General features: G+C 40.2%; 1 protein-coding gene across 1 annotated transcript in view; it reads right to left on the bottom strand.

The window, feature by feature from the left end:
* Positions 1-809: 809 nt before the first annotated feature.
* Positions 810-27,892, bottom strand: part of LOC139731818 (chondroitin sulfate proteoglycan 4-like) — a 48,479-nt gene continuing 21,396 nt past the window's right edge. The window contains exons 2-3 of the mRNA XM_071642694.1: positions 3,862-8,568; positions 810-3,324 (exon numbers count right to left, since the gene is read on the bottom strand). Coding sequence (XP_071498795.1) covers positions 818-3,324; positions 3,862-8,568 — 7,214 coding nt within the window. The 3' untranslated portion in view covers positions 810-817. The remainder of the gene's footprint in view (positions 3,325-3,861; positions 8,569-27,892) is intronic.

The following is a 27,892-nucleotide window of genomic DNA, read 5'->3' as shown; positions in this document are numbered from 1 at the left end:
GGAGTGAGTACACATAGGAAATATGTGAGAAATTCCACCATCAGTAACTTAATCACGCACAAGCTCCCTCCCCCATCTCCAATCCACAGAATTTGACATAGTGACATCATTTCAGTTAAACATAGATGCAACATTTAGACCATTGTGTGTGTGTGTGTGTGTGTGTGTGTGTGTGTGTGTGAGTGAGTGTGTGTGTGTGCGTGTATGTGTGTGTGTGCATAAGCATGATTTAGATATAGCTCAAAAGATCAACAAACTGTAGGGCCTACAGTAATGATAAGATTTGATATTTTGCATTACATTAAAAAACAAACAAACCAAACCTACAGAATATGTTCTATAATGTATATTCTGTAATGTTGTATTCCTTGGACTTGTACAAAGTATCATAAATGTGGGAGAGAAGTTTGGGGAATCAAATCCATTTCTCATTCACTCACATATAACTTTGAGCACAAGCATTGTAATGATTTTACTGTCAAGGGACTCCCCACAAAAAACATTAACAAAGATTACCAAGTACTGTGAAATCACTCTACACCATCCCAGTGCATAAATTACACAATTTTTCATGCAATAGTACAGTAAAATCCAGTGACAAATCAACACTTTTTTAAAATTAAAGCAGCCAGAGATGTACTCTTCATCACACATTGTTCCTCAAGTCTCATACATATCTGCAGCACCATTATGAATAAGCACTTTCGAAGTACATGTACCTCATAGTTACTATTATCATACATATTTTACAAAATAAATAGGAATTTGTTAACTATTTTTCAACAAATAAAACACACAACATGGTATAATTGAAACACTAGACCCAGTACTGGCTCTTCTTAAGTGTTGGGCTCTTGGGACCTAAGTGAGGAATTGTATCCGGCGGATAATTATAGAAGTTTTGCAGGGCAGCCGAAGACTTTAGAGTCCCGTCCGATGTGAGGCTTGCGTAGGAATTGACAGGCGAGGGCGGCCTTCCAAGAGGAGTTACTTTCACCTGAGGCACCATGGGGCTCTGCACAGGTCTGTTGATCATCGGCTTGGTCACTTGGCTTGTGTCATCCTCCTCATCTGAGTCCGGGTGGACCACTGCGTCTTGAGGAGGCGTGGTGGTGATGACAGGTGCCGCGGCAACCTTCTCCGGATACTCCTCCTCCTCCTCGCGACGCTTCAGATCCGCTTTCCTCCGATGCCGTCTGCGCCATACGACAACGACCACGACGACGAAGAGGATGATCACAATGAAAACGATGGCAAGAATGATGTAAAGGATGGGCACAGACCCACCATTGACAGGTTTCGTGTCCGGCCCAGTCTGCCCAGTTGGCTGTTTTGGTGTTGATGACCCTTCATCATAAGAAATGGGACTGACATCTATCAGAATACTTCCATCTCCTTGGTTGACTGGGCTATGATCACTAATCAAAGTAGCTTTCTGTGATGTGGTTGATGGAGTAGTGCTCTTTATCATCTCTGGTCCAATCGATATATCCACAGATATCTGCACAGTTTGGGCATTCAGCACAGACAGCAAGAAAGTGCAGTTGTCCACCATTGTATCATTTTCGTCGATTTGCAGTCGTTGTGCTTGATATGCAACATCCAGGAGCAAGAGATCGGCATAAGAAAATCTGCTCACTTCTTCTCCAGAGCTAGCGTTGATGAAGGTTCCTAGTCGAGGAGGGTCGTCAAGCTCAAACAAAGGCATGTTCTGAGTCTTAACAGCAAGCTCTGAGGCGTTGAGATGAGACTGGAGAAGCGGGGTGATGCTGCCACTATGTGCTGAGATGATTGATGTCTTGATCAGTGCCTTCACGAGCACTGTGACATTTATATTGGGTATCACATTGTACTCATCGAACAATGTCACCTGCAGCTCATCCTCATTTGAAGACATAATGGTCTGATGGTATGTGACAATGCCCTCCTCAATGTCATGCTGGGTGAATGAAAGGGCAGGTCTGGAGCGGACTCGGATCTCACCAAAGTCAGCCGGCGTGCTGATGTTATAGAAGGATATTGATGCGTTTCCATTGCTGGTGATGTTCAGGTTGTGTGGAGTAACTACAGCGAAACTATCACCCTGTAGAAGAACAACAGGTACAACTTCTGTCACTGATAGCAAACGAGGCACAACAACAATGGTGAACTGCTTGAATTGCATATGCTTGCCATCACTAATGCGGAACACAAATCCTCCTGGACTTGTCCCACCATCATGGATAAACATCAGTTTGTTGTGATCTACGTCTGCCTGTGTAAACTCTGTGACACTGGCATCGTGATTGGAGACAAGAACAAGCTTCCCGTTTGAAGGACGCTGGTGAAGTCTGAAGGTGATTTCTGCTGGAGAGTTGTCTAGGTCCACAACGCTGAGGTATCTTGAGTTGAATAAAACCTGCTCTCCCTGAACAACAGACATTCTCAGGGAGGATGTTACCACCTTGAAGACTTGATCATTGATGGGTACAACATCGACCTGGAAGGTGCCATCCACACTCGGAGTAGTAGCACCTGCTGCTCCAGACCCAAATATCTTGACAATTGCTGAAAAATTGAAAGAGTCTTGCAAGGTGTCAGAGTGATCATGGTGGTACTGCAGCCCTGCCATAGAAAGTTCCTGTTGTGTGAAGGACTCCTTCGCAGTTATGTTTCTTCCTGAAACAGAGAGGAATCCATGTTTTGGAAATTCTGTCAGCCTGTATTGGATGTAACCACGAAGCCCCTCAAGTAAAATGCTGGCATCTAAATTGTCTGTGGTTATGTCTGCAATCTTACCCTCCTGAACGGTAATCCCAGTATTTACTATCCCGCTATCATCCTCCTCGAATGAACCAGTTGTGCTCTGGGGAGTACTCACAGTTGTCAGCTCGGTCTCCAGTGGAATGGTTAGTCTGAAAGCCACGCCAGTGAGATTTTGTGAGAGTGGGAGGAAGACATCAAACTCAAAGCTGTCCTCTTTGAGTGTAGATTCAGTGTGGTGTCTGACAGCTACCCTTCCCCGATCAATGTCCTCCTGGGTAAAGGAGGATGTTGGCATGTACTCCTGCAGTTCTCCAGGAGGGCGCTTAACAAGTTCCCCACTCGATGGTTCCCGTGTGACGACAAAAGTGATGGGCCTGCTAAGTTCACTGACCGGCTCCTCATTGGTCACTGCATGGAGGTGGTCAGCTGTGATTGGTTGCACTGACCCTGGCATTACTTGCATGCCAGTGTTGTTAGCTAGAGACAGCACCAGTGGGGTGGCCCGAATCGTGAAGATCATCTGCTGGGTTGTATGCACGCCATCACTCACTTGAAAGCGAAATCCTCCTGTTCTTGGTCCTGATGGGAGCAAGTAAGAGACAAAGGATAGTAAAGATTCATTTAAATGACAGTCACTTAACTTACCACAGTACTATATTTGAATTCTAAATGCAGTAATGATGTTATTTCTTTATACAAAATAATCTTGTCTAATCTCAGATGAAATAAAGAATTATTATCACTATAGCTAAGATATCTTGTAATCTTTTTCCTGTAAGGTGCTTGATGAGTATCACAAAATCTACACAATAAGTAGTATACAAAATATCAACTTTAGTGCTAGCATAATATGATAAAGTCATTATAAGCACAGAAGGTTGTAGCAATCAAACCTTCCTCAAATGCAAGAAACATATTCCAGAGAGCATTTACACGACGTTGTGGGCAAATGGGACATTGAACTGACATGGACCACACACATTACAGTCTATCATAAACGAAAGATCATCGGAAAGTCCAGCTGATTGGAAAGTCCAGCTGACTTTGTTCTGGCAAAGTCTCCCATAAATACCTTTGACAGAAAAAAAAAAGAAGCGAAAGACAAATGATGCTTACCTCTTTGGACAAATATCAGGCTTTGGGAAGAGAGATCTGCCTGGGTGAAGGATGAGATGGCACGAGTTGGAGAGGAGACGAAGGCCACAAAGCCATTCCCAGGGGTCATGATGGAGAATGTGAGATTTGTCTCTGGCGTGTCAGGATCGGATGCACTCAAAGAAGCACTGGTTAGTGGAGTGACTGCACCCACAATGGTTGATAGACCATTATTGGTCGTGATGACAGGTTCCTGATCGTTGGTGGGAAGTACAGTTACGTAGATGGTATAGGCTTCACTATATTTTCCGTCTGTGTTATTGAGAGCAAACGTGAATTGATCCTGAGTTTCTTCCGAGTCATCATGGACGTAGTATATAAACTGGTTGGCTATGTCCTGCGTTGTGAATGATTTCAGATTCTCTCCAGCTTGACGGGAATTCTCTATGATTCCATGCATAGGGCTGTCCAGAATGTGAATTGTAAACTCCTGCATCTCGTACAAAGCATGCCCAATTCCTATAATCGTGGAGCTGATAGTCTTGGACCGACCTTCTAGTACTGTGAAGTTGTGAACATTGAGGGGCACGATGGGCGGAGCAATGTCAATTGAAAGAGTGAGGTCTGTAAGTGTGGTATATCCATTGCTGACTTCAAAAGAGAATTCATCTTCAAGCTCTGAATAATCAGTCTGGACATAGCTCACGAGACCCCGACTGACATCTTGTTGAGTGAAAGTCATCACTGAGTCATCCACATCCCTTCTTGCCCGTGCTGTGCGACTGCCCAATGGGGGTGACCTCTTGATGATCACCCCAAACTCATTCCTCAACCTCAGCTCACCATACTTTGGTGGTGTGACAACCCGGTACACTATTTCAGATGCAAGATTGTTTGGGTGGGTGATCTTCAAGTTGAGTCGACTCAAGACGATTTCCTTTCCCGCTTCTACCACAACAGGTTCTATCTTTTCCACAGACGGAGGGATGTCCTCACTTGAAATCATTACTCTGATGCTTAACTGTCCCTCGGTCTCGATATCTCTTGCTGAAACAGTGAAGTTAATGTAATCAAATGGATTAATGCTAACATTGTCATGATGATATGACACTGCACCAGTTTCCAAGCTCTCTTGAGTGAATTGTTGAATTTCAAGTCCCTCTGCCATGAGTGAACCATACTGAGGACCTGATGTGACCACAAAGATGATGTTTCTGGATTTGACATTCATATTGGTGTCTGCACTCAGATTGACACTTGAAATCACTGACATGGCTCCCCGATCTACTTTCAGTCCGGTGTTGACTGGGATGGCGACGTAAGACTCCTGTGCCACTATGTGGAGAATGCCTGTCACGTAATCCGCTCTGTCTTCGTCGGACACATAGAACAGCATTCTACCTCCATCACCGTTTCCACTATGCTGGAATGATATATCTCCCGCAGCTAGATCCTTTTGTTTGAAGCGGAAGACAGACTGTGAAGGATTGCTAGTTTTCACAATATCTCCAGCACTGGTCCTCTGTCTTTGGTAGAGCAATTCACCGTCATCAAAATCTGAGTCTGCATCAGTGTAATAAAGGTCATTGACTGTTAGCAGTGTGAGTCCATTCTTAATGACATGGAAAACTTTGTCAACTGTTCGGACAGGAGAATGATCATTCTGAAGTTCAACAGTGATGTTCACAGTGCCACTGTACGACAGCTGTTTCCTTCTGCCAAGCCTGTTATGGAAAGTTGCTGTCGCTTCTATCCCAAACAGGTCTGAGGTAGTCTCAGAGTCATCATGGACATACTGTAACGCCCCTCGTGAAATATCCAAACTGAGAAAAGTTGTCACATTCGAGTTCAAAATTCTTCCTGTCGATGTATCTTTCAGCTGAAGTACGCCATTTACTGGTGACGAAATTACTGAAAACGTAAAGTCAACCGTGGCTTCTGTGCGAAGGAAAAGCTCTGATGGACTAAATATGTAAGATTCTCCCTCATTAACAAGTATTCCAGTATTTGTAATATCAATATTTAGAGAGTCTGGGAAGTATGCTATAACAAATTCATGAGCCTCTGTTTGCACAGTTGAGACCATAGCACGGAAGATGAAAGTGTCATTGAAGGAGTTTGTGTGTTCGCCTTTGAGCCGATAACCAACCAGCCCATCATCCACATCTTGCTGTGTGAAATTTTGACCTACTTGAAGTTCACCTATCAAGTGCTTGAAAACATCTCCACGGCTGGGTGTGCGAACCAAATAATAGACTATGGATGAACCATCAAGGACATTCTGAGCTTCAGAGGAGAGATTCTGACTTGAGATGAAGCCCTCAGATACAATGTCAAGCACAAGGCCTGTATTGATGGTGACTTCAAGAGAAGTTACCACTATCTCCACAGGAAGAAATATGCCTGGTACCGATACAGGTCCACTACTTGCAGTGAGCCCTATCTGATCACGGACCACATGGGACGCACTAGGGGCACGAGATGCAAAGTAGCGAACAGATCCCCTCTGAATGTCAGTACTGCTGAATGTTGAGGTGGCAACCCACTGATCTGATGTTTCCAGCTTCTGCACTTCACCAAGTCTTGGACGAACCATAATTTGGTAGGATACTTCAAATCCATCGTCTGGGTCATTGGTTCTCATTTTCAAATTTGATGGAGAAATGATGCGAACAGTGCCTGGATTGGTTCTGATTGCACTCAGGTTTGCCACTTCAAGACTGAGTTGAGCTGCCTCTATTCTGAAAGATGCCAGTCCACTCTGGTCAATGCCATCACTGGCACGGAGAATAATCCTGGATTTCATGGAAGGGCCAGTGTGGACATACACAACATTGCCACCATCTATGTCTTCCTGTGTGAACTCTGTAATACTGATTCCAGCATTACTGTTAAGCTCAAAATGCCCAACATTACCCTGTGGATTAATTGTGGTGAGAATGACCTCTGATGATGGAGTGTCTGGATCTTGTACTTGCAGAAGGGTTGGAGGAAGTGCCCGCTTTGTGTTTTCAATCAGCCTGAAAGTGTCATCATCAGAAATGATGATTGCTGGTGCATCATTGACTGGAGTGATCACCACAGAAAGTGTGAAGTTCTCTGCTTCACCGAAGTTTGGAATGGATGAACTTGTTCTCCCACTTAGTAATACATCAAAAACTGCATGATCCTCAAAGTTCTCTGACCCATCATGGACATAGCTGATTTTACCATTCAGCAGATCCAGAAATGTGAATTGCCCACTGAAGCCCCCTCTGCCTAGAAGGACCTTCTCTATCCGCCCAAACTGTGGGGGTCGGCTCATCTTGAACAAGACCTGTGATTCACGCAGATTATACTTTCTAAGTTCGATATTAAACTGGTCGGATGTCATGGTGACTCTTGCTTCACCACCCTCAATAACTGACAATGGCTCTACAGAAAAAAGTTCAAACGGAGGTGTAGTATAGACTGGAGTTGACAGCGAACTTGTCCTGGATGACATGGTAGTGGCTCTCTTGACAATGTCAATGGTCGTTGGATCTGGAGCTGATGAGGAAGACTCTGGGCAATTGTCTCCAGTACATTCACAGTGGAAGGTAGTGGGACCTGTCTCTGTGCACAGCTGGTCAGCTTCGCATGGATTGGAAGAGCAGGGGAATTCATACAGACACCCCACATCAATGCCTAAAGTCACTAGAGAATCCCCAAGAGCATTCTGGACTCCGTTGAGTTCAATGTCTTGCACACAGCCTTTGAAAGATCCCCCAGTGCTAGCATGGGTGATGGAGTGCAGGTCAGAGCTGTATGCAAGAGTTCTGGCTCGGATGATAACTCCTCCAACATACATGTTTCCAACAAAGTTCAATGCCCCTGTAAATGGATCTGAAAGATTAAATTTCTCTGGCCGGTGGTCGATGCTGATCCCGAGATATGATGATGCAAAGTCTAGTTTCACAAAGTGCCAACTCATATCATTAACTGTTATCCCTGAAATAACTGCCATGGGGGCAGAATATGAGGCATCCTTGATAAGAACCCTGATATGACCTCCACTTATTTCTGCAGCTAAAAACTGGTTACCCTGGTAACTGAACATCAACAGGCCCAGAGGAGCAGAAGTGCGGATCCAGCATGCAAACGATCCTTCATCATTTATGTGCCACTTAGGAAACTGGACTAATGCTGTTTCCTTTACAAAGCTGATGGGATCATCGATCCCTGCCTCAAACTCCAAACTACAGTCTCTGGTAACATCATGGTATGTGGCACTACTGGTGGTCTGCGACAGAGCCAGCACATCCAGACTCCCAAGCATCACACTCTGGATGCACCCTCGGAAGTATTTGTCTGACCGCGTCAGGTGTGTGCACTTGCTGTCATCCATACCCCCGACATGCACATCGTTGACAGTGAGCGAGTCCCAGTCAACTGTTCTGGAGCCCTTCATCTCATCGTCGATGTAGAGGATTACCCTGCCTCCGGAGAGTGTCACTCGGACCTGGTGCCATCTCAGGTTGTTGAGTTTTGGCCTCTTCTTGGACAGGAACGTTTCTGGCGCATCGGTTGGGCCAACCACTACTTCCAGTCTGCCCTCTCGCAGCCTCACCAGGAAGAGATCAGTTTCTCCGCATGCCTTCAGCATCAGACCCTTGATGCGACTGGTGCGAAAGTTGAGCCCGATCTCTGTCACAGTGGGCTCTTCATCTCCTAGGGGCAAGTGGACATAGCTGGTTCCATAAAAGGAATCTGTAATTGGAGTCAAGAGCAGACGAGAACGGAAATGCTCATTAACTATATTTCAAATTTTGAATTGGTCTTTCAAGCAAAGTGTTCCTCAAAGTTGTCAACAATGAAACTACAAAGCAACGAGAATTTCTGTCTTTTGTTCCCTCAAACCATGTATATTAATAGAATATGTTCTGAAAGAATTAACATCTGGCATGTAGTTTGGACCAGTGCCAAATATAACAACTTGCACATAACAACGTCCACTTCTAGCATACAGACAGAAAATCGATATACGCTTCATTGGAACATGCTATTAACAAATTTGCCTGTTCCATCTACTGCTGCTACCTACTGTAGCCATGGTTAGAGGGCATACTTGGGAATGATAACAAAGTAAACTATACAACAAATGACACAAAATTTATAAAAAATCATACAAATGTCGAGAAAGTCATCAAAGACCAAATTGCACATTGAAACAAAGTAGCTGAAGTATGAGCTTTCATAGCAAACCTTTTTTCATTCACCTCATCTGACGCATACCAGTAGAGATTTAATGAATAACATCTTGTGTGGTTAAGCATGTGTGGCATGCATCCTTAATTGCCTATATTGCTACCTCTGGCACTGCCATCAGTCACAATGAAGTCTCACATCAAACACATGCACACAGCACACACTCCTGGCACAGGGCTGCCAACATTTACCCAACAAAATCATGGAGGTTCCGAAGGGCGAGCAGGGAAATACTTGCATGCTACATGCATCTCGGTGGGTAAGAATAATTCCCAAAGCAGGATGGAAGGCTTTATTTGTTCCTGTTAAGGGGACATGATGAGAAACCTAATTTTTTTGGGGAGCCTACTGCAGAACTGGCTAGACTTAGCAGCGCTGCCAACATCTTCAAATTCACAAATACAAATATTCATGCACGTAAATGCAGAAGCTACGTAAATGACCATTACATACATGTACGTCTCCAATTTTCTGGCCATTATTCTTTGTACAGAACAAATCAAAACCAGAAAGGCACACATAAACACATAAACACATAAACACATAAACACACACACACACACACACACACACAAATGTCAGCTCTCTGCATTATCCATTGCTAAGACTTCCTGACAGTCAAAGTTACCCTCTGTTCAGACGCAAACCAGTTTATACCAAAACTCGATAAAGAAATGACATATTTAATAATAAAGAATCATTGTATGGCCGACAGACCGTTCAGACGCTAATCTCGACCGGTCTGGAAAACATCATATACATGTAGATGTGCAGTTTCCCACTGCACAAGCTGTTATGGTCATGAGTAACAGCTATGGGGTCACCTTTCGTGTGTTCTCCCATTAAGCCCCACCCTGTTATACCGTTCTATGGTTGCCATACGTTCAGACGCACAATGGACGTGTTGGAATGCTGATCTCTTATTGAGTTCTAGTTCGAAACAATGCTTTGACCCTCGTTTCGTTATATACGTTGTTTCGTTATGTACGTCATTTCGATAGTAAGCATTCAGATATATAACTTTGCTACGGTTCTAGTATAATCTTTCTTTCTTTTTTTTTGCGTCTGAACACCCTGTTAGGAAGCCCCCAGTCCCCACTTTCACAGGCACGCTGATGAATGACAGCTTTTCCAGACAGTGAGTGCACTTTCTCTTCTGCATTAACCATGATTGATACATATACCGGTATGCTGGAAAATCTCTATATCATGACGTTCATCAACAGCTTTTAAAACAATCAGTCCATTTTCATGAGCTGTAAAAAAAAAAAACATAATGCTACTCTCCAATTCCCTCCTGGGGAGGCCATCTTACCCTCCAAAAATAGAATTGAAGAAAAAAAACACTAAACACAACATCAAAGTGTTATGAGTCCTCCTACACCACATACAGTTACAGTTTGAAGTTCCTTCTGGTAATCTGATTTCATTACCAAGTTGTTTCCTGCTCAGACTTGGGGCTTGTCTTCCCTTTGATGTGGTATATTTCGGGTCATGTTCTACTCTCTTCATATTTCTTAGTCTCTCAGTTTTCGAATCATTCACAGAATATCTGTCTCCCTCTCTCTCCCCTTTATGAGCATGAATATCCAATAGCACTAGACGTCATTTAAAACAATTCCACACCATGCCATTATTGACATACAAATAAATCTGAGTAAAATCAAACAACTATGATGGCAGATGTTTAACTAACATTGGACTCACAACAATTTTTCCCGAAAAACGTGATTATTAGCCAGAACCACAATTGCAAGTTAGAGGTGATAATGACATTACATCACAAGAATATCACTGACCTTTGACCTTTGCATAAATCTTCACTTAATTTAGTAATATGACATGAAATCAATGAGAAGGAATTGTATCTTTCACATGGATCTTTTTTCTTTTGGTTGTGAAATAACAGTGATTGGGGGGAGGGGGAATGGTAACTGAAGTTTTTTTAATTTTCAACAAACTGTTGTACTTCATTTGTTTACACACTGATGGAAGAGTTGTGTGGTGATAATTTCATTACCTGCTCTTTATGTGCCTGTGCCCTTGTGTTTAAACTCAATTCAAAGTCCTTTACTGTTTCAGTTTAGGTCTGATTTTGAGAAAACTTCTGTCATTTCTGCTTATCTCCCTTTACACTACATAAAGACAATGATAATTACAATAATAATGAAAATAATAATAATAATAGTAATAATAATAGTAATAATAATAACAATAATAATTTCATTATTATGGCACTTTATAAAGGTGTTTCTAAGCGCACACTTTACTTCATAAAGTTAACTTGAACATGGGTGTGAAAATGCACTTACAGGGGTAACCCCTTGTTTCCATGCCTTTAATACAAATGCTACTTACAACTTTCTATGGATAGCAAATGAGATAAGCCTGAGTGAAATATTGATTCAAACTATCCGAGTGCATGATAATGAAGAGTTGCAAACATGATCTTCAAATATTCCTTGAATAAACTACTCGCCTATCTGTCACATACACTGTATCATCAAAGCTGAATCAATTTGCTTGGATGTATTCAGCTCACTAGTTCTTGTTTTAAACACAATTCAGAGGCACCACTTCTGCATCTATCCCAAGTAATATTCAAGTTGTGATGTACTGAATTGCACCGATAAATGCATGAAAGAAAGAAACTTGATCAACTGATCAAAATCAGTTTCATATGCACTGAGTCCTCAATCTAAATACAAATTTATTGGATCTATCATACTGTCACATGACACATTCCTACGACAAGGCAATCCAGTACAGATGAAATATTTGCTCGCGATGGGGCCATACACGCCTGGATTAAAGAAGAGAAGACAAAAAAAAAAAAGAAAGAAAAAAAAAGACTAAATTGACTGTGAGCACTGCCAAGGCAAAATATCTTCTCAGGCAAAAGCAGCTTTGTCTATCACCTGGGGTAAAACTGGGTGCTAAGCACGTCTTGTTATGACTGCCCAGGGCTTCATTGAGCAGGCTATTATGACATCAACTGGAGTGGAAAGCACTCAGGGAAATCAGCTCATTTTCCTGCTGTCAAAGAAACAGATAAGAATAGCATTCAAATAAGGCCCTACCAACCACACATAACATAATGGGGTGGGGCAGGGGGACAAAATACATGACCATTACTGCAAGTAAAGGATGCAACAAAATATTTATGAAGGGTAAGATATTCAGAGGTATACCATACCCTATTTTTTCCTCCTCACTAAATTCTTCCACTTCAAGGCAGGCAGGACTCCATGTATGAAATGTGACTATTTGCAGCAACGGTTTAAAATAACCCAGTGTTCTCTGCGAGGTTCATTCAAAGTTCAAACCTCTATCCCTGTAAAGCTACTCTCTCTGTTTTTTCAGGCTTCATTTGTATATGTATCAAAACACAAAGGTCTGATCATGTTCCAAAACACTGCCCCAGACAGCGATAATCACTGGCATTAGTTGTCACCAACAGCTTGTAACATTCTTCTAAACCAATGCTGTCTGGAAAAGGGATGTATGACAACAAATTCCACTGACTTTTCCAACTTTGGTGACAACCCCCCCCCCCAAACACATAACCTCAACACAAAACTGTATATTACCAGAGAAATGGACCCAACTATTCAAAGACTGCAGTAATCAATCACCACCAGTAAAGAAGCAGATTGACAGCACAACTTGTTTGATTTTTCCTATCACCTAGCAGAATCTAATGTCATTCAGCTCTGGATATCCACTGTTTCACTCATAGCCAATGAGTGCTCATCTACATGTACAATTACAAACGATAACAAGGCATACAAAGTATATAAACCTGTAAATGGGGTACATACATTGAGCCTTTATACAACAAGGCTCAATAAATTTAATTGGCCTTAGTGCAGAACAGACGAATCTAATCACACATTCCATAAATGATTCACAATAGAAAGACAATTTGACAGGAATGCCCTTGAGAAAAATAGTGAACGAATGAACCAATGGGCATTATCAATCTAGGAAGAAAAACATCAGAATCATCAAAATAATATACTTGGAGGGACAGCAAGAGTTGATGAAGTAGGCCTAAAGTTCTTGTGACAAGAGTTGTTGTTGTTGTTGTTGTTGTTGTTGTTGTTGTTGTTGTTGAGTGTCTAAAGCATATTCTACCTGTGCAAGTCTAACAACAACAACAACTAAATATTTTTTTATCTCTTAGTGATCATGCATTCTGTAATCTCATTAGTCAATCACATCCTTGATAAAATCCCATATTATTTGCATACCTGGTCTCAAAGTTGACACCATCCACTGAATATCTCCTGTATTTCATTAATGAGGAGACTACCCTGTTGTATTTTATGTTTTGCTCTGATGCTGATATTAGTACGCATCCCTGAATATTTTCTATATTCCTTGAAGACCTCATCACAGCTACCAAAAGTGCTGATCGATCACACACAAGTGGTGAGTAGACCAAAAATTCTGAAATATGACTTCTGTTTTCATCAAAAATTTACCTAATGAGATTACATTCCAAAAAAAATTTATAGGTCTAGGTGTACATTGAAAGATATAAATTGTTGTAATCCCCTGTTCGTTCTCATAAAATACTGCCTCATAGAGTATGGCACCAGATCGTAGATATTTGCCCATATTTTGTGAACAAGCAGAGCAGCTGGGGTAACACTAACAAAAAATATCTCAGATATAACTCTCTTATTACCATAGGAAAGTTATTTGCACACAATGTCAAAGACATATCATGGTGACGGTTTGGGAGAGGGTCTAACCATTACAATCTTTCAAAAAAAAAAAGAAATAGTGTGAAAATATTGCAAAATAATGTGGGCTCCAATATGAATTTATGTTGCTTCATAAGCCCCTGACAGGTAAGATACGTAAGTGAGGGCTATAAGATTCAACATAATAATGATAGTAGAAGTCCTACTAATAATAATGACAACATGAAGAACAAGGACAATAATAATAATGATAATAATAATCATCACCATCATCATCATCATCATCATCATCATCATCATAATAATAATAATAATAATAATAATAATAATAACAATAATAATAACAGGAAGAAGGAGGAGAAGAAGAAGAATGTAACCAACTAAAAGATGAGATGCAAGAGTGATGATTCCACATGAGACTACCTCCCTGGTACAGACGTACACATCATAAAAAATTAATTGATAGACCGTCCAGAACTGAACCCTAACAAATGAAGATGTTGTGCATGATCCTTCTGGAAAAGACATCTAACCATAGGAGGGCTCGTAAAATATTTCCTGTACCTCATTTGCCTCGTGTTTTTGTTTTCTCCCTCCTACCTCCTCACCCCCCCCCCCCCCCCCTCCTCCTCATTCCCCCAATCCATTATCATTGCTTTTCAAGATCACCTTGGGGAAAAAATTGCTATATACCAGGCATTCCATCCCTGATGACAAACATATATGAATTTGGCAGAGCTAATCTTCATACACTGTACCATAATTTTCATACCATCGCCAGAGCTCAGTCCGTAATTTGGCACACGGCATCCTCTCTTCTCTCTCTGAATAGTCTCAGATTTTTGCATCCCCCAAGTTTTCCCTTTCATCGCGCGTCCTCTGCTTCACTCGGCAGCATTTCATGAAGTATCAGCGTCAGCCCCATATATAGCGAGTTTAATTACTCTGTTTCAGAAGGGGAAAGCGTATGAACACGAACTGTGTGTTGTCCAAATACACACAAAAATATGTTCTCCAAATCTATGCGAATGCATAGGCAGACATAATCCCACTTAAGCATTCAATTTTCTAAAGATTATCTTCTTACAAAGCAAAAACCTTCTTGTAATGAAAAACAGAGATTAAAACACAAATTTAAACCCAATGAGAGGAGGACCTCAAACTAACAGCCACATTGTCAAGACAAAAGATTCTGTACAAATAGTGTTAAAAACAGTGGTACACAGACTTTCTGTGCAAATTAACCATTCACTCTCCATATAATTGAATGCCAAGCCTAAACTAGGCAAACAGCAAGGCACAACGTATTAACATTTCCTGATAAGTTATGCAGGTCCAAATGTCACATTAAACTACATCACAACTCTTCATCTTCTGTAAAACCATTCATTTACATACAGTGAAAAGATTTCAATGAAATACGATTATCCCAGGTGGATTTTTCCTTGCAACAGAAACAAAAACAAAAACAAAAACAAAAACAAAAATGAGATCAAGAGATGATACCTTAACATCCAGAACTTTCTTTGTAACATTCCTATTTTGAGGAAGCTCAGAAAACTTGCATTTATAGACTTAGCTATTAGCAATACACTGGAACATATACCCTTTTAGCTCATTTATGAGAACCAGGGCGTATTCATTGTCATCTCATAATTGGGTGGAATGTCAAATAAATCCCCATTGACTCAGTGTTGGAGGTAACAGCGGAAGCCCATTCACCTGAATACAAGTTCTGCAAGATGAAAAAAGAAATGGGAAAATATCAGACAGCCGCCAAGCTCCACGTAACAAAGTCAGTCAGAAGAGTATTTGCACTCAGAGTGTAAATTGGCGCTCTGCCTATGATGGCCTTGGACTTCATGCACAGATATTACATGTGTGTACAAGCACCAGCCAATAGCAGTGAAGCCATGTCTCCCCTCCCCCACCCCACCCTATCTCACAACTGACCCGATACACCCTTTCATTCCCCACCCTACCCCACTTGATATTGCATGCTAATGTCATAGCGAGTCTAAATTTTCGCAATTCAGGACTCCCCGACACTTTTGCGAGTGGCTAAATTCGCAGTTGTGGAGTACAGTACTGATCACAAAAATGTTAGGATCAGAGTTAATATTTTAATGTGTTTCTTAATTTGTGAATAGTACCTGACTCACAAAACTGAAAACATCGCAAAATATTTGGCGTATAGAGTAGCCCAATACAAGATGAGAGCAAGATGATACTATCTGCAGGAAAGTGACCCCACGACTTACTGGCACAAATTCAGAAAGGTGGTTTGAATTTAGACCATGGTTTATGCTATTTTCTTCTGTGTAAATGTGTGTGACAGACTGTGTGACAGACTGTATAAACAAACTTCTACTAACAAATGTGCATGGATATACAACTGTATGCACATGTCAGAGGCATGCTTATTTCATGCCTATTTTAGTCCATGGACTAAATTTAAACCATGGTTTAAATTCAAACCACCTTCATGAATAAGGGTCAATGGGTTTTATGAACGCATCAATGTGTCCACATTATCATGGATGCATTGAGAGAAACACATTGTATATCTTGATGACTTTACTAAAGATACATTTGTACATCTGACACACAAAGTTTCTTTTGAATGACATGGGAAATTAATTCATTTTTTACTGGTAAGTCTAAGGGGGTGTTGCAAGAAAGTCAAGTTGCAATTAATTGCAAATGTCTATTGCAAACTTTGCAATAGATAGATCTATTGCAACTTCCAATCAATCACAAGTTGCAGTTGCAAGAAAGGAGCTTGCAATTGATTGCAGGATTTGCAATAGATTTTGGGGAGCTGCAATTAATTGCCACTTTCTTGCAACACCCCCTAAAATAGAAAAGACATTATGTAAGGCTAACAAGAGGTACTTCCCTACAGGTCTTCACAATCAGTTAATAGGGAGCTTTAGATTTTAGACGCGCGGACATTCAAAGGAAAAAAACATGTTCTCAGCTTGCGCAGTAGCGCGCGTAAAGTCAATCTATTTTTAGCTTGCGTCGCTTGAGTTGTTTACTACGCGCACTGGGCTATTTTCACGTCCGCACAGTTTGCGACGTAGAGAGCTTCTTCATGCACTGATCTTATGGGGGCGCGATTTCATTTTTTATACGTTGCGTCCCAGCGTAATCTAAAGCTACTTTTCCACATGACGCAGGGAGAGGAGAACGTCCAGCGTAAGAGTCGGCTCAAACGTCCGCGCGTCAAAATCTAAAGCTCCCTAATCAGGGAATGACGTACATTGAGTGCACATGATGGTCTTCTGTGTATCAAAACAACTTTTTTTTAAAATCCAACTTGTGGATCTTTATATATCTCCCTTCAATAACAGTTACAGTAAAAACCTTAGGATGACTGTTTGAGACAAACATGAAACCATAGTGTCATTTGTTCACGAGATTCACTCTTCCTTTGACGTAATGAGAATCTTCCAAATGAAGACATCTCGCCTTTCAGTGTTTTTTTTTCACAATGAAAAAACATAAAGAAATGGATGGATATTCATTTCCCTTCTTGTTCCAAAATGAATACTCTATTTTTAAAATGACACTAAAAGTCAGGGTTCGAAATTGGTGATGGTCCGCTGGCCATTGGCCACCCACAATCACGTCGGACCAGCTAAAAATTGTAAAATTCTGAAGTTACTAGTCCGTCTGGCTAGCCAAAATATTGCTTCAGTGTCAAAATTGATTCTACGTAGTCCGCCTGGCTAAAAAAAGTTAAGTGCGACCCGTGAAAGTACATAAACAAATAGATCTTACAAAGACACATTGATTCACTTGAAAACAAGAGCAGAGTAAACAAAGCCTAATGCCCAGCCCAGATTGCTCTTCCTCACAATAAGCTAGCAAAAATTTGTGGTATCATGTAGCAACTACATGAACAATATTCAAAAGTGGTGACTACAATCAATCATTACATTATATCCTATTCTCTTCATTCACATGCTAAATTTGCATAGAATGGAAGGGAGTTGCCAAAGCCAAATTCATTGAAATTGCTGGATTTTACACTTCACTTTCCCACGCCAGGCTGAATAGTTGTTCTTTGTTTTGTCTTGTTTTTCACCAAAGAGAGGATGTGGAATGTGGTGTAGGCTTAGAGCAATAGAGTGCGGATCCAGTCACATTTCCTTGGTGGATGGGATTTTTATTGAACTATTTTTCTTGTCGCTGAAATGATTTACAGCCAGGCCTAAGGAACTACACAGGAAAGACCACCATGAACATTGTTTCTCCTCCATTGTAAGATTATTTTGAGAATTCCTCACATGATCAATAGTTAAAGGCAACAATGGTTAAAATGACATATATGCATACATTTTGTATGGAGGTTCGGCAAAACAAGAAGTATCGGTCAATGAATTCAACAATGTGACTGTTCAGAAAATATCAATTTTCATATTTTCATAATTTGGGTTAAATCTATGGGCGGTCATCACCGAATATGAAGGCTACAATTTAGAATCGTGATGTCACAGTAATGGGAATGATACAAAGAAAACATTCATCATTCTCGTACCGTGATGGCACATGGGTTCAACCAAAAGTTCATGACTTTTGAATGGACTGCCTGAATTTCCTCAAACTTTACTGATGTGTTCTTGTTTGTGCTTTTGTATTCACTGAATCCACATTAAATGCAATATGTTGCTTACTGGCAACCTGGACAAACACACTTTCTGATGTAAAAAGTTTCTTGTACAGTTTATATAATGACCATAGATTTATGACGCTTTGTCCAAATACAGGTCTTGTACATCACCTCTAAGGAGAGGCTAGTGCTACTCCAAACCAAGCTGAAGGTGACTTAAATACACATATAGTAAAATCCAATGAACAGAATGGAAAAGGTTTTAATCAGAATCTGACAAAGAACTAGTATAAAGTTACCAAATGTTACAGTTTCCCATGTTTTCAGTGACATTAGAAGCAACCACGGATTGAAGAAGGTAATGACATCATTACATTGCAAGTCCATTGAAGTCAATAAAATGTCAATTGATACTTCAATGGCATACACTGTAACTACAATTCTGTTTATCTGATTTTTATTCCATAGGAGAGTCAAATTGAAAATGGTATATAATCACACTTGTAATAATCAAAGCAAAGTTCATTCGTGCTCAGTTTGACACAATTTCATTTGTTACCACTGTGTACAGACATTTTGACCATGACTACAAAAGAAAAAAAAAAAGGACTATTTGGTAAGAATTTAATTTTATCTCCTGAAAATGGTGTAACAATGGCAACATGAGCATATCTCCAAATGAACTTTTATCTTTTCTGTTTTTTTACCACTCTCAAAAGAGAAATATAAAGTCATGCAAATACTGGCAAGAAGCCATATTGATAGCCACATTTTTGGAGACGTAATGACATACGCGTATACCTTGGTATATATGCACAAATATGTACACAATCATAACAAGTATATGCCCAAACAGCGCACTTTTTGCAAACACTACACCTACACACTTTCATGATGGCCAGGGTACTGTGACCTCCAAAGCTCAGATATGATTTACAAATTTGTAGCTACTTGTGGCAAGGTCTAAAGCTGTGTAAGAAAATTCACTGAAGCACCATTTGTGAGATAATAAGAAACGACTTATGAAATGTCAAGGGGCATAAAATTCCATCTCAAGAGGAATTCAAAGTTTAATTGAATGATCATTTTGAAATGGCTGAGATATTCAAAAACTAAGTAAAACAAAGTGGTCCTTACAAAAAATGGGTCCACCTTTAATTAGAACCTCTTTGTTTTTGGATAACTCAGCCATTTCAAAGCCAATTTTCATTAAATGAACTTTGAAGTCTCCTTTAAAAGAATTGTATGCTCTTTGATATTCTACAAGAGGTTTCTCATTATCTCCACGTTGGAACCCTGAAGCCTGTCTCAACCAAAACTTTACCTTCCCTTTAAATCTTCTAAAATATGTTGCCAATTTAAGGATCTGTAATAAATTAAACAACAGAGAGGATTGTGAGATTTGTGTCATGAACACAAACAATTCATATAAACTAAGGTATGAATTATTTTGTGCGTGTTTTTCCTGTGACTGCATTGTCAGTGTGCTCTGATGTACGCCACTGGAACTCGAGGCCGTAAATGCCATGCTCAAACCACGTGACAGACGTCCTTTGCTTGCCTTTTCACGGGCACACTGCAAACCTACCCATGCTTTGTTTCAGGGTCTTGCATCAAGCATTTTATTTGTGGACTGCGCATATGTACACTTTCTTTGGTCAGTTCAGGATCTATAAACACTATCGCTGTGCAAACATAATCCGATTCTACCTTTGTGGAGTTCAGTCGAACTTTTTGCCTTCCACTCTCCTTTAACCCTGACAGAAGTGTGTCATCCCTTTCAAAAATCACTTATTAACAGTGGAAATTGTCACTGGCTACCCTTGTAATAATAGCATGTGTATAAAAGTTGTGCATGTGTGAATGTGTATGAGAAAATGTAAGCATTCTCTGCCTGGTTCATATCAATTCTGTATCACCATGCTGTTAGATCTAATCTTACATTACTCACAAGAGGCCCTTCAGTTAGTATATATCTACATTCCCCCATTGTGCAAAATTTTACTGTTTCCTTAAGGAAGTAAATGTTAATATCAATTACAAGAAGCCTCTAGTTTCCAAAGGATGACTTTTTTTTTTCTGCAAAGTCTCCTCACATTCATATATGGTTCTTTATATATTCATGCACTTGAAGAAGTATACCATGGCACTGGAGCTTCAAAATTTAATGCAAAAAACTGATAAAAATTTTCAAGTGGCATTCCACATGCTCAGCATGGCCAGATTGAGGGGCTTGGAGCATGTATTTCAACCCGTTGAGGACGGGTTGAGTTTGCTACAACACGCATTTCTCACAGAACCTTGCTGGAGTATACTCGGGACTCGTCCTCAACGGGTTAACCTGATTGACTGGTATTCAAACAATGGATACCCGTATTTAAGTCTTTTAAGTGTCCCTTTTTACCCCATTTAATACACTAGACTTTGTTTGCCTGCTTCAAGATCTGCTGCCCTATGTGCCGATGGCACAATGGGCAGTAAGTAAGAAAGTAGCTTCAAGATTTGAATAAATCAATTTCCACAGCGAAAAGATTTTCCATTAATGTGATAAAAGGTACAAAACAGATCATTACAAGATTTGTATTCTTATCTACATTTGGTGTTCCATACATGTCTAGACAGCTTTACTTTTCCCCCTTTCATTTGAGTGTCAATAGTCATCACTGTGCATTCCAATGCATATTAAAAGCACAATCCTACCAATAGACTGAGTGCAGAACACCTATCTGCAGGTGTTAATGAATCACAGTTCGTCATGAGAACTTCTCACAACTTTAGGTGGGGCAGTCAAGCGGGGAGCGCTATTGTTTTCATTTCTATTCTCACCTCATCTCATCCTTTGTTTGGTGGTGGTGGTAGTGGTGGTGGTTGGGGGGGGGGGGGGGGGGGGGTTTGGAGTCATTTGGAAAAAGATAGCAGAACAAACAGTAGCTGATCACTCATCCGGCAAAGGACAATGAGCACATTGAGAGAAAGGAAAAAGGAATGTTACAGAAGAGGATTCTTTCTCCCCCACACAGACTGCCTATTAAGCAGACACTCAATACTGATTAATAGTGAAGTCATAACGATTTGAAAGGTTATCCGTTTTCATTTGCATATAATCTCTATAGGGAAGGCCAGGGAGAGAGATGTCGATGAGTCTAATCAAAAGACAGGCCTATTGTAGCAGGAAGAATTCAATCAGTCAACGAGCGTAACTTACATGGTAAATAGATACCTTGACTCGGCTTGAGTAAATCATAGGGTGCCAGAGCAACGGAGTAAAAGCGAGTACGTAACTGACATTCAGAAATAACAAAATTATGCAATGTACATTTCTAGGAAACAGCTTTATAACCAGCCTGATGGTGTGTTGCATGGGGAGATGTATCAGTTTCAAATACGACCTAACATGACACAAAGATTTAGTGCACAATCTGGCAATCTAACAAAAAAAGTACTGTAGTTTTGAGAATGCAAAATGATCACATCGTGACCAAATGCTCAGCACGTAAAAAGGCAAAATCAGCTAGACAGAAATATAATCAATTATCTTTAATACCCAGAACTAAAAACAAACTTCATTATGACATACAATATATTTGTAGGAGTATTTTCTCTTTATCATATGAAATGATACATGGTGATATTTCCTCCAAGGAACTTACAGAACTCATTGATCTAGATACAAGAGCTGTTTTATTTCTATTCAACAATAGGATATTACCGTTTAGCTTAGAATGACAAAAGCATGTGTAAGGTGAGAAAATTTTGAAATGCCTGTCTCGTTCTCATGTGATTGTAAAAAGTATGAAGAATGCCACTTAATGAAGTCATGTCATTACTACGAAATGCAAATTACAAAATAACAAACTGATCTGCATTGAATTACAAAGAAAACAGACAAATCAAGCCATTCACCCAAGAGTACAAGAAAATCAGACATGTAGCAATGCCACAGCTCATTCAGCTGGGATTCTACATCCCATATGCTTGTTTGCTACCTCGAGAAAACAGTAGGCCCTAAACGTTTTACAGACAGTGATGGGACTGAATCAATCATGACTGACTTCCAAACATCTCGTATTTCTGCTGCCGAGCGAGAGCCCGCGCTCGGCTCTAGAATCCTTGCTGGTCACCCATACAGCAGGCCAGGTCATTTCGCGCAAGACCGGAGACGAACCCTCCAAATTGAATAATTCACCAGACCCCACACCATCGAGATCTGATGGAAGCTTTCCTCCCTCTCCTTGAATCACATATGCAGAAAAAGTCTGGCGTAAGCAACGACTGTCTGACGGCATTTAGGCTTCCTGTTATCAGTTACCTCCGACAAGAAGCCTTCGTGTCTACATTCAGTCTGGGGGAAAAACATGGCTTCTTCATGTACCGGTACATGGAGAAGAAAAAATATTTGAAAGGGCAGCTTACTTTATTTACCCCAAACATACGTACATGAGGATTTACTGGATGTAGTTCGGACGTCAATGAAGTTTTGAGGAGTTTGGGCCAGCTGCTGAAGAGTAAGGAAGTTGCATACAATGAAGTATTAAATTTGCAGTCAGTCCGCAGCGCGAGCGAAAACGCACATATTTATTCAAGTCGTATGCACGGCTGAACGGTGCTTGCATACGTAATGAGCAGATACATGGTCATGAATAAATCCGTGTAGAACGAGTATTTCTCGTCAATTTTCGACACTTTTAGTATCGACTGAAAGAGAAAACATAAGCAAATATGCTCATGATCAAAATAAACGGAAAAGAAGAATATAGAATATCAAAATCCCTCTCGAAGTTCGGTATTGTATTCAAAAATATTCCTTCACGTTTGACGCCAAAAAACTAACCTGAAATCTTTCATGCCCCTCTAAAATATGGTGAAGACTATGTCCGCTAAAGTATATAGTATCACAATAAGGGCACGTTTTCCCATCTTCATTTCAATACGGGTCAGGAACTAGCAAAATTCAGAGACATGTCTAGCGTCGAGTTTAAAAAGATTATCCTCGCATTCGCACCGGAATTCCGGGTCTGTGATTGGTCGAAATCTGTCGCAAGACGCGGCGTGTCGCATTGCGTAGTATCCATTGGCTGCTGACTCAATGCTGTGAGTTTTAAATGTTAGGTTCCAGATCGTGATCGAATTTTCACTCTTTATACAAAACTTGAACTTTACACAGGAACCAATGATGTGTATGTGAGTGTGCACTTACAATGACCCTGAACAATGGACCTGGCTGCCACCTGTCCCGAGCTCTGCTGCAAGGCACATGAATGCTTAATCAATTATTCATGTGGATTGCCCCAGCACTGCTAGTCTGAATTCTTGACACAGGGTGAAATGCATGCACATGAAAGAAGTAAGCACATGTTTCCATGTGCTTGCACACACCACATTTCAGAATGAACAAAGACTAGCTGCGATAGTGGAATTCCTCATGAAACATTCTAATCCTGGCCATTGTCCACGACCATTGTCTGGGTATCAACAACACATTCCACGCGTGTTCATTCACTACCCCACTTCCAGTAAGAAAACATAATTTGCCTTGTTTTCAACAGGAAAATTCACAACCTTAAAAGTGGTGCCCCTCTTCGTTTTTTAATTGATCATACTCGCTCAAGTTCCACGATTGTGAAATCGAAGAAATTACGGAGATCTATTTTCAATACCAGTCAGGAACTAGCAAAACATCAAACTATGATCTAAAAGCTTCTTGAACATTGGCAAAATAATCGTTTACTTTGATGCTAAAATGGACTACTATATTGACATCAAAAATAGGGAAATTAGGTATCAAATTAATGAGCATAATCAGCTCTATAACTTAACTAACCATTCTGGGTCAAACAATGCACTGCGAAAGCTATGAAAGCTGTTGTTGCGACCTCTGCAAAAACTCTCGCAAAGTATCGCGAATTCTCGTCAGTCTCAAGGGCACAAACTGCATAAACGTGATTCTGAATAAAATTGTCGTTCGTGCCTCATTATCGCACACGCTGCGGACTGACTGTTTGTAGTATGTCTTCTTCCTTTATGGAGCATTCATTACATCATATAGGGCCTGATAAATTGATTCAGACCATGAATTAATACCAGCTATGCCTGCAAGATAACCTGGCCACCATCTGAGTACTGATCACCACTACTTCATCATGATACCACTGATATCATATCAATGTAGCAGGTCCAGTGTCATTAAGATGGACTTCACATATTAACTGCTGGTTTCAGGAACTTCCAGCAATTCTTTCAAGGAAATTCAGCCCATTACAGGCAATTACTGATTGTGAATGTCTCTCACCCACTATCCATGTTGTAGGTGAAGGATGAGAAGGAATCAAAAAGAAAAAGTGGGGATTCCAAGTGCAAGCTACAGTAGCTAAAAGTCTTGCATATCGAAACTGCTAGGCACATTAATGCGATCTCTTGTACTATTAATCAATTTGTGGATGAAAATAAAGAGCAATATCTTATGCATGGAATAACATTCCTTATAAATGGTGACCAGGTTGCATCATACTTCGAGAATTAGTCATTTTCTTTCAGGTACCATGTAACTGCCAGTGATATTTGATCATTATTACAGCTTTTGGCAGTGCTATACAGAAGAATCTTGGTAGAAAGAGAACTGAAACACATGATAGAACAAATGATTGATATATGTTATAACAAACTACATTGTACTTGATACAGCAAAGAAAATATACTAGTCCTATAAAGAATCCCTTCACACTTAACATCCACTGAATAGTGCATACAAGGCATGTATGCAGAGGGACGATGTCAGGAGCACTCGAAAAATAAGTCTTCAAACTGCACAGTTGAAACTGACATTGCCATGGCAACAAACCCCCTCGGTCTAAATGATGCAGAAGCATGTTCATGGCAGCAGATCACCAAGTCATCTCACACAAAGCGAGTTATTGAATTAGTTCCAAATGCATTATTTGTTACTCATGCCCCTCCTACCCACCTAAAACTTTGCACATGTGATTGGTATTTGATAGTGATGTACAAGGCACTTTATGACTGCATGCATGCTCCTTGCTTGCATCAGGGAGGTGGGAAGTGCCCACCTCCCTGCTCACATGAAGAGACAGAGAGCCACTCCAATATTCCTGCATTAAATCTTCCCTGTGCACCTCTGAGGTGCCCCTGTGTCCAGACAGGATGAAGCAGTAGGTTGATAACAGCAAAAATAAGCAGGACAACTGACCGCCTTCAGAGTCTAATACACTACTTTCTTGTCAAACGAGCAAGCAGGAATGATGAAGCACAATCTTCACGCAAACATACTTCAATTTGGGGCCTTGTACACTGGTGCAAAATTTTCTACAACTGTCAGAAGTGCATATTTACATTGGTACTTTCTACAAGGTTTCACATTATTTTGTTTTATATTAGAAGGTGGAGAATGCTATTTCACTTAGCTGCTTTTACGGTATTTCTCAAATCAAATTAATACAAGATCAAAACATTCACAATATCAAAAAACAACAGGTCAGAGGAGTACATGAACCTAATGTTTACCCCAATGCTTCAGCATACTTCTGCCGGTCTCTTTTTGTGTCTTTTTTTTTTTATATAATTCATTTTTAATTGGGGTATGATCTTTTCTTTATAGTTTTTGTTTTTTTTTTACAGATAAAACATCTGTTAAAGGACAAGTTCACCTTCATAAACATAAAGATTGAGAGAATATAGTAATATTAGTAGAACACATCATTGCAAGTTTGAGGAAAATCAGACAATCCGTTCAAAAGTTATGAATTTTTGAAGTTTTTGTGCAGTACCGCTGGATGAGAAGACTACTGCAGTGTATGAATAACTTAGATGTCACATGCGTACAACAATATAAGGAAAATATAAAGAGAATTTCACAAAATTCCATCTTTTGAAAAAAGTACACATTCCCCTGCCTCGTTACCGACAAATGTTATGGATAATATTATTCCCCCTGCCTTTAGAAAGAGGCAAGTCAAGTGCTCTTTTATTATGCGAAAAAAGTGAAAATATGTTGAATTTTCTTTTACATTTTCTTTATACTGTTGTACGCATATGACTCACAAGCTGTAGTAGTCTCCTCATCCAGCGGTTCCAACACAAAAATTAAAAAAATTCATAACTTTTGCATCGATTGTCCAATTTTCCTCAAACTTTCACTGATGTGTTCTACTAATAATGTTGCATTTTCTCAATCCTTATGTTTATGAAGGTGAACTTGTCCTTTAAGTGCCTACTGACTGACAAGCCATAGCATGTAGGAACCTATATGGTAAACCTAATTATAAACTTACAGTTCCTCTGGAGTTTGACACACGTTGTAATTGATGCTGTATTGTGGAAGGGTTTGTCCCCAGGGCATTGCTCTCCATGACTTGATATTCACACATATCCAAAAAACAGTATTGTCTGGACATTTTCCTTTAAAAGGAGTATTTCTTTTTTTTTCCTTTTAATTACCATTTAGGGTCCTTTTTCACAAAATTTGATTTGACTTTCAGGAAGCTAAAATCTAAAGGAATATCATAAAGATCACAAGTAAGTGTTGTGGATTAAATACAATCAAATCATCTGTTCAACTGCATTCTATACGTGTATTTCAGGAAAAATGTCAGTTTCTTGTTATTTTCCTACTAGTGTAAGAAGAATGAATTAAAAATGCCATTTAAAGTTTTGTACTTGGTACCATAACTAAATGTGAGATACATGATGGCCCTGGTGACGTTCTACAGCTGGGGTGCAAACGTACGCAGTGATATGCTATTTTGAGCCCATTTCTGATGTGCTTGGACATGGGTGGGTTGGCACATTTGTCTTAGAGTGCCCCCCCCCCAAAAAAAAAACAAAACAAAACAAAACAAAACAAAAAACAAAAACCAAGGGGGGGGGGGGGGGGAGTGTTCTGCCAAGACAAATACAATGTAGTGGTACCATGAACTAATAAGGATAGGGACCATACTAACATCTGCTATAGGTACATTGTAGGCCTACAGTAAAGCATGTCTACAGACTGAGCGTTGTTCAAAGATAAAAAATAAAGAAGAGAAAAAGTACAGACACTGTAAAATCTTTCCTAATTCACCATACAGCATAAAGAAAGGCAATAGGTACCCAACACTCTTCTGAATGAAGTATCTTGTCTGGTTCACCACCATCATGACTAAACATCTTCATTGTTAGTCCAGTCTAGTTCTCTCCTTTTTATTTCCAGGAAACGAAATACAAACACACTCTGACCTTGGATTTACACAGCATGCCTACCAACAAAAGACTGAGGAGAAAGAAAGGAGCTTATAACCACAGGGGTCCAATTGTTCTCCAATTTACTCATTACCAAGTGCTCCGTCTAATACAGTAATCTGATTTGTGCGCCCATAACCTTTGCTTGCATAGCCTTCAATCTACTCCCTCCCCCCCCCCCCCCATGAACATAAATTTACAAACAAAAGAAGATACATTTTTAGTCAAAAATTGTCTATTTTTCCATGGGCAATATTCCATGGAT

This window comes from Diadema antillarum, unplaced genomic scaffold (assembly GCF_040938485.1).
Source record: "Diadema antillarum isolate AM-2024a unplaced genomic scaffold, OU_Dant_1.0 seq00000386_RagTag, whole genome shotgun sequence".
In the NCBI taxonomy this organism is placed as follows: domain Eukaryota; kingdom Metazoa; phylum Echinodermata; class Echinoidea; order Diadematoida; family Diadematidae; genus Diadema; species Diadema antillarum.
The sequence above is the reverse complement of the archived record's forward strand: the minus strand, read 5'-3'. Positions and strand labels throughout refer to the sequence as shown.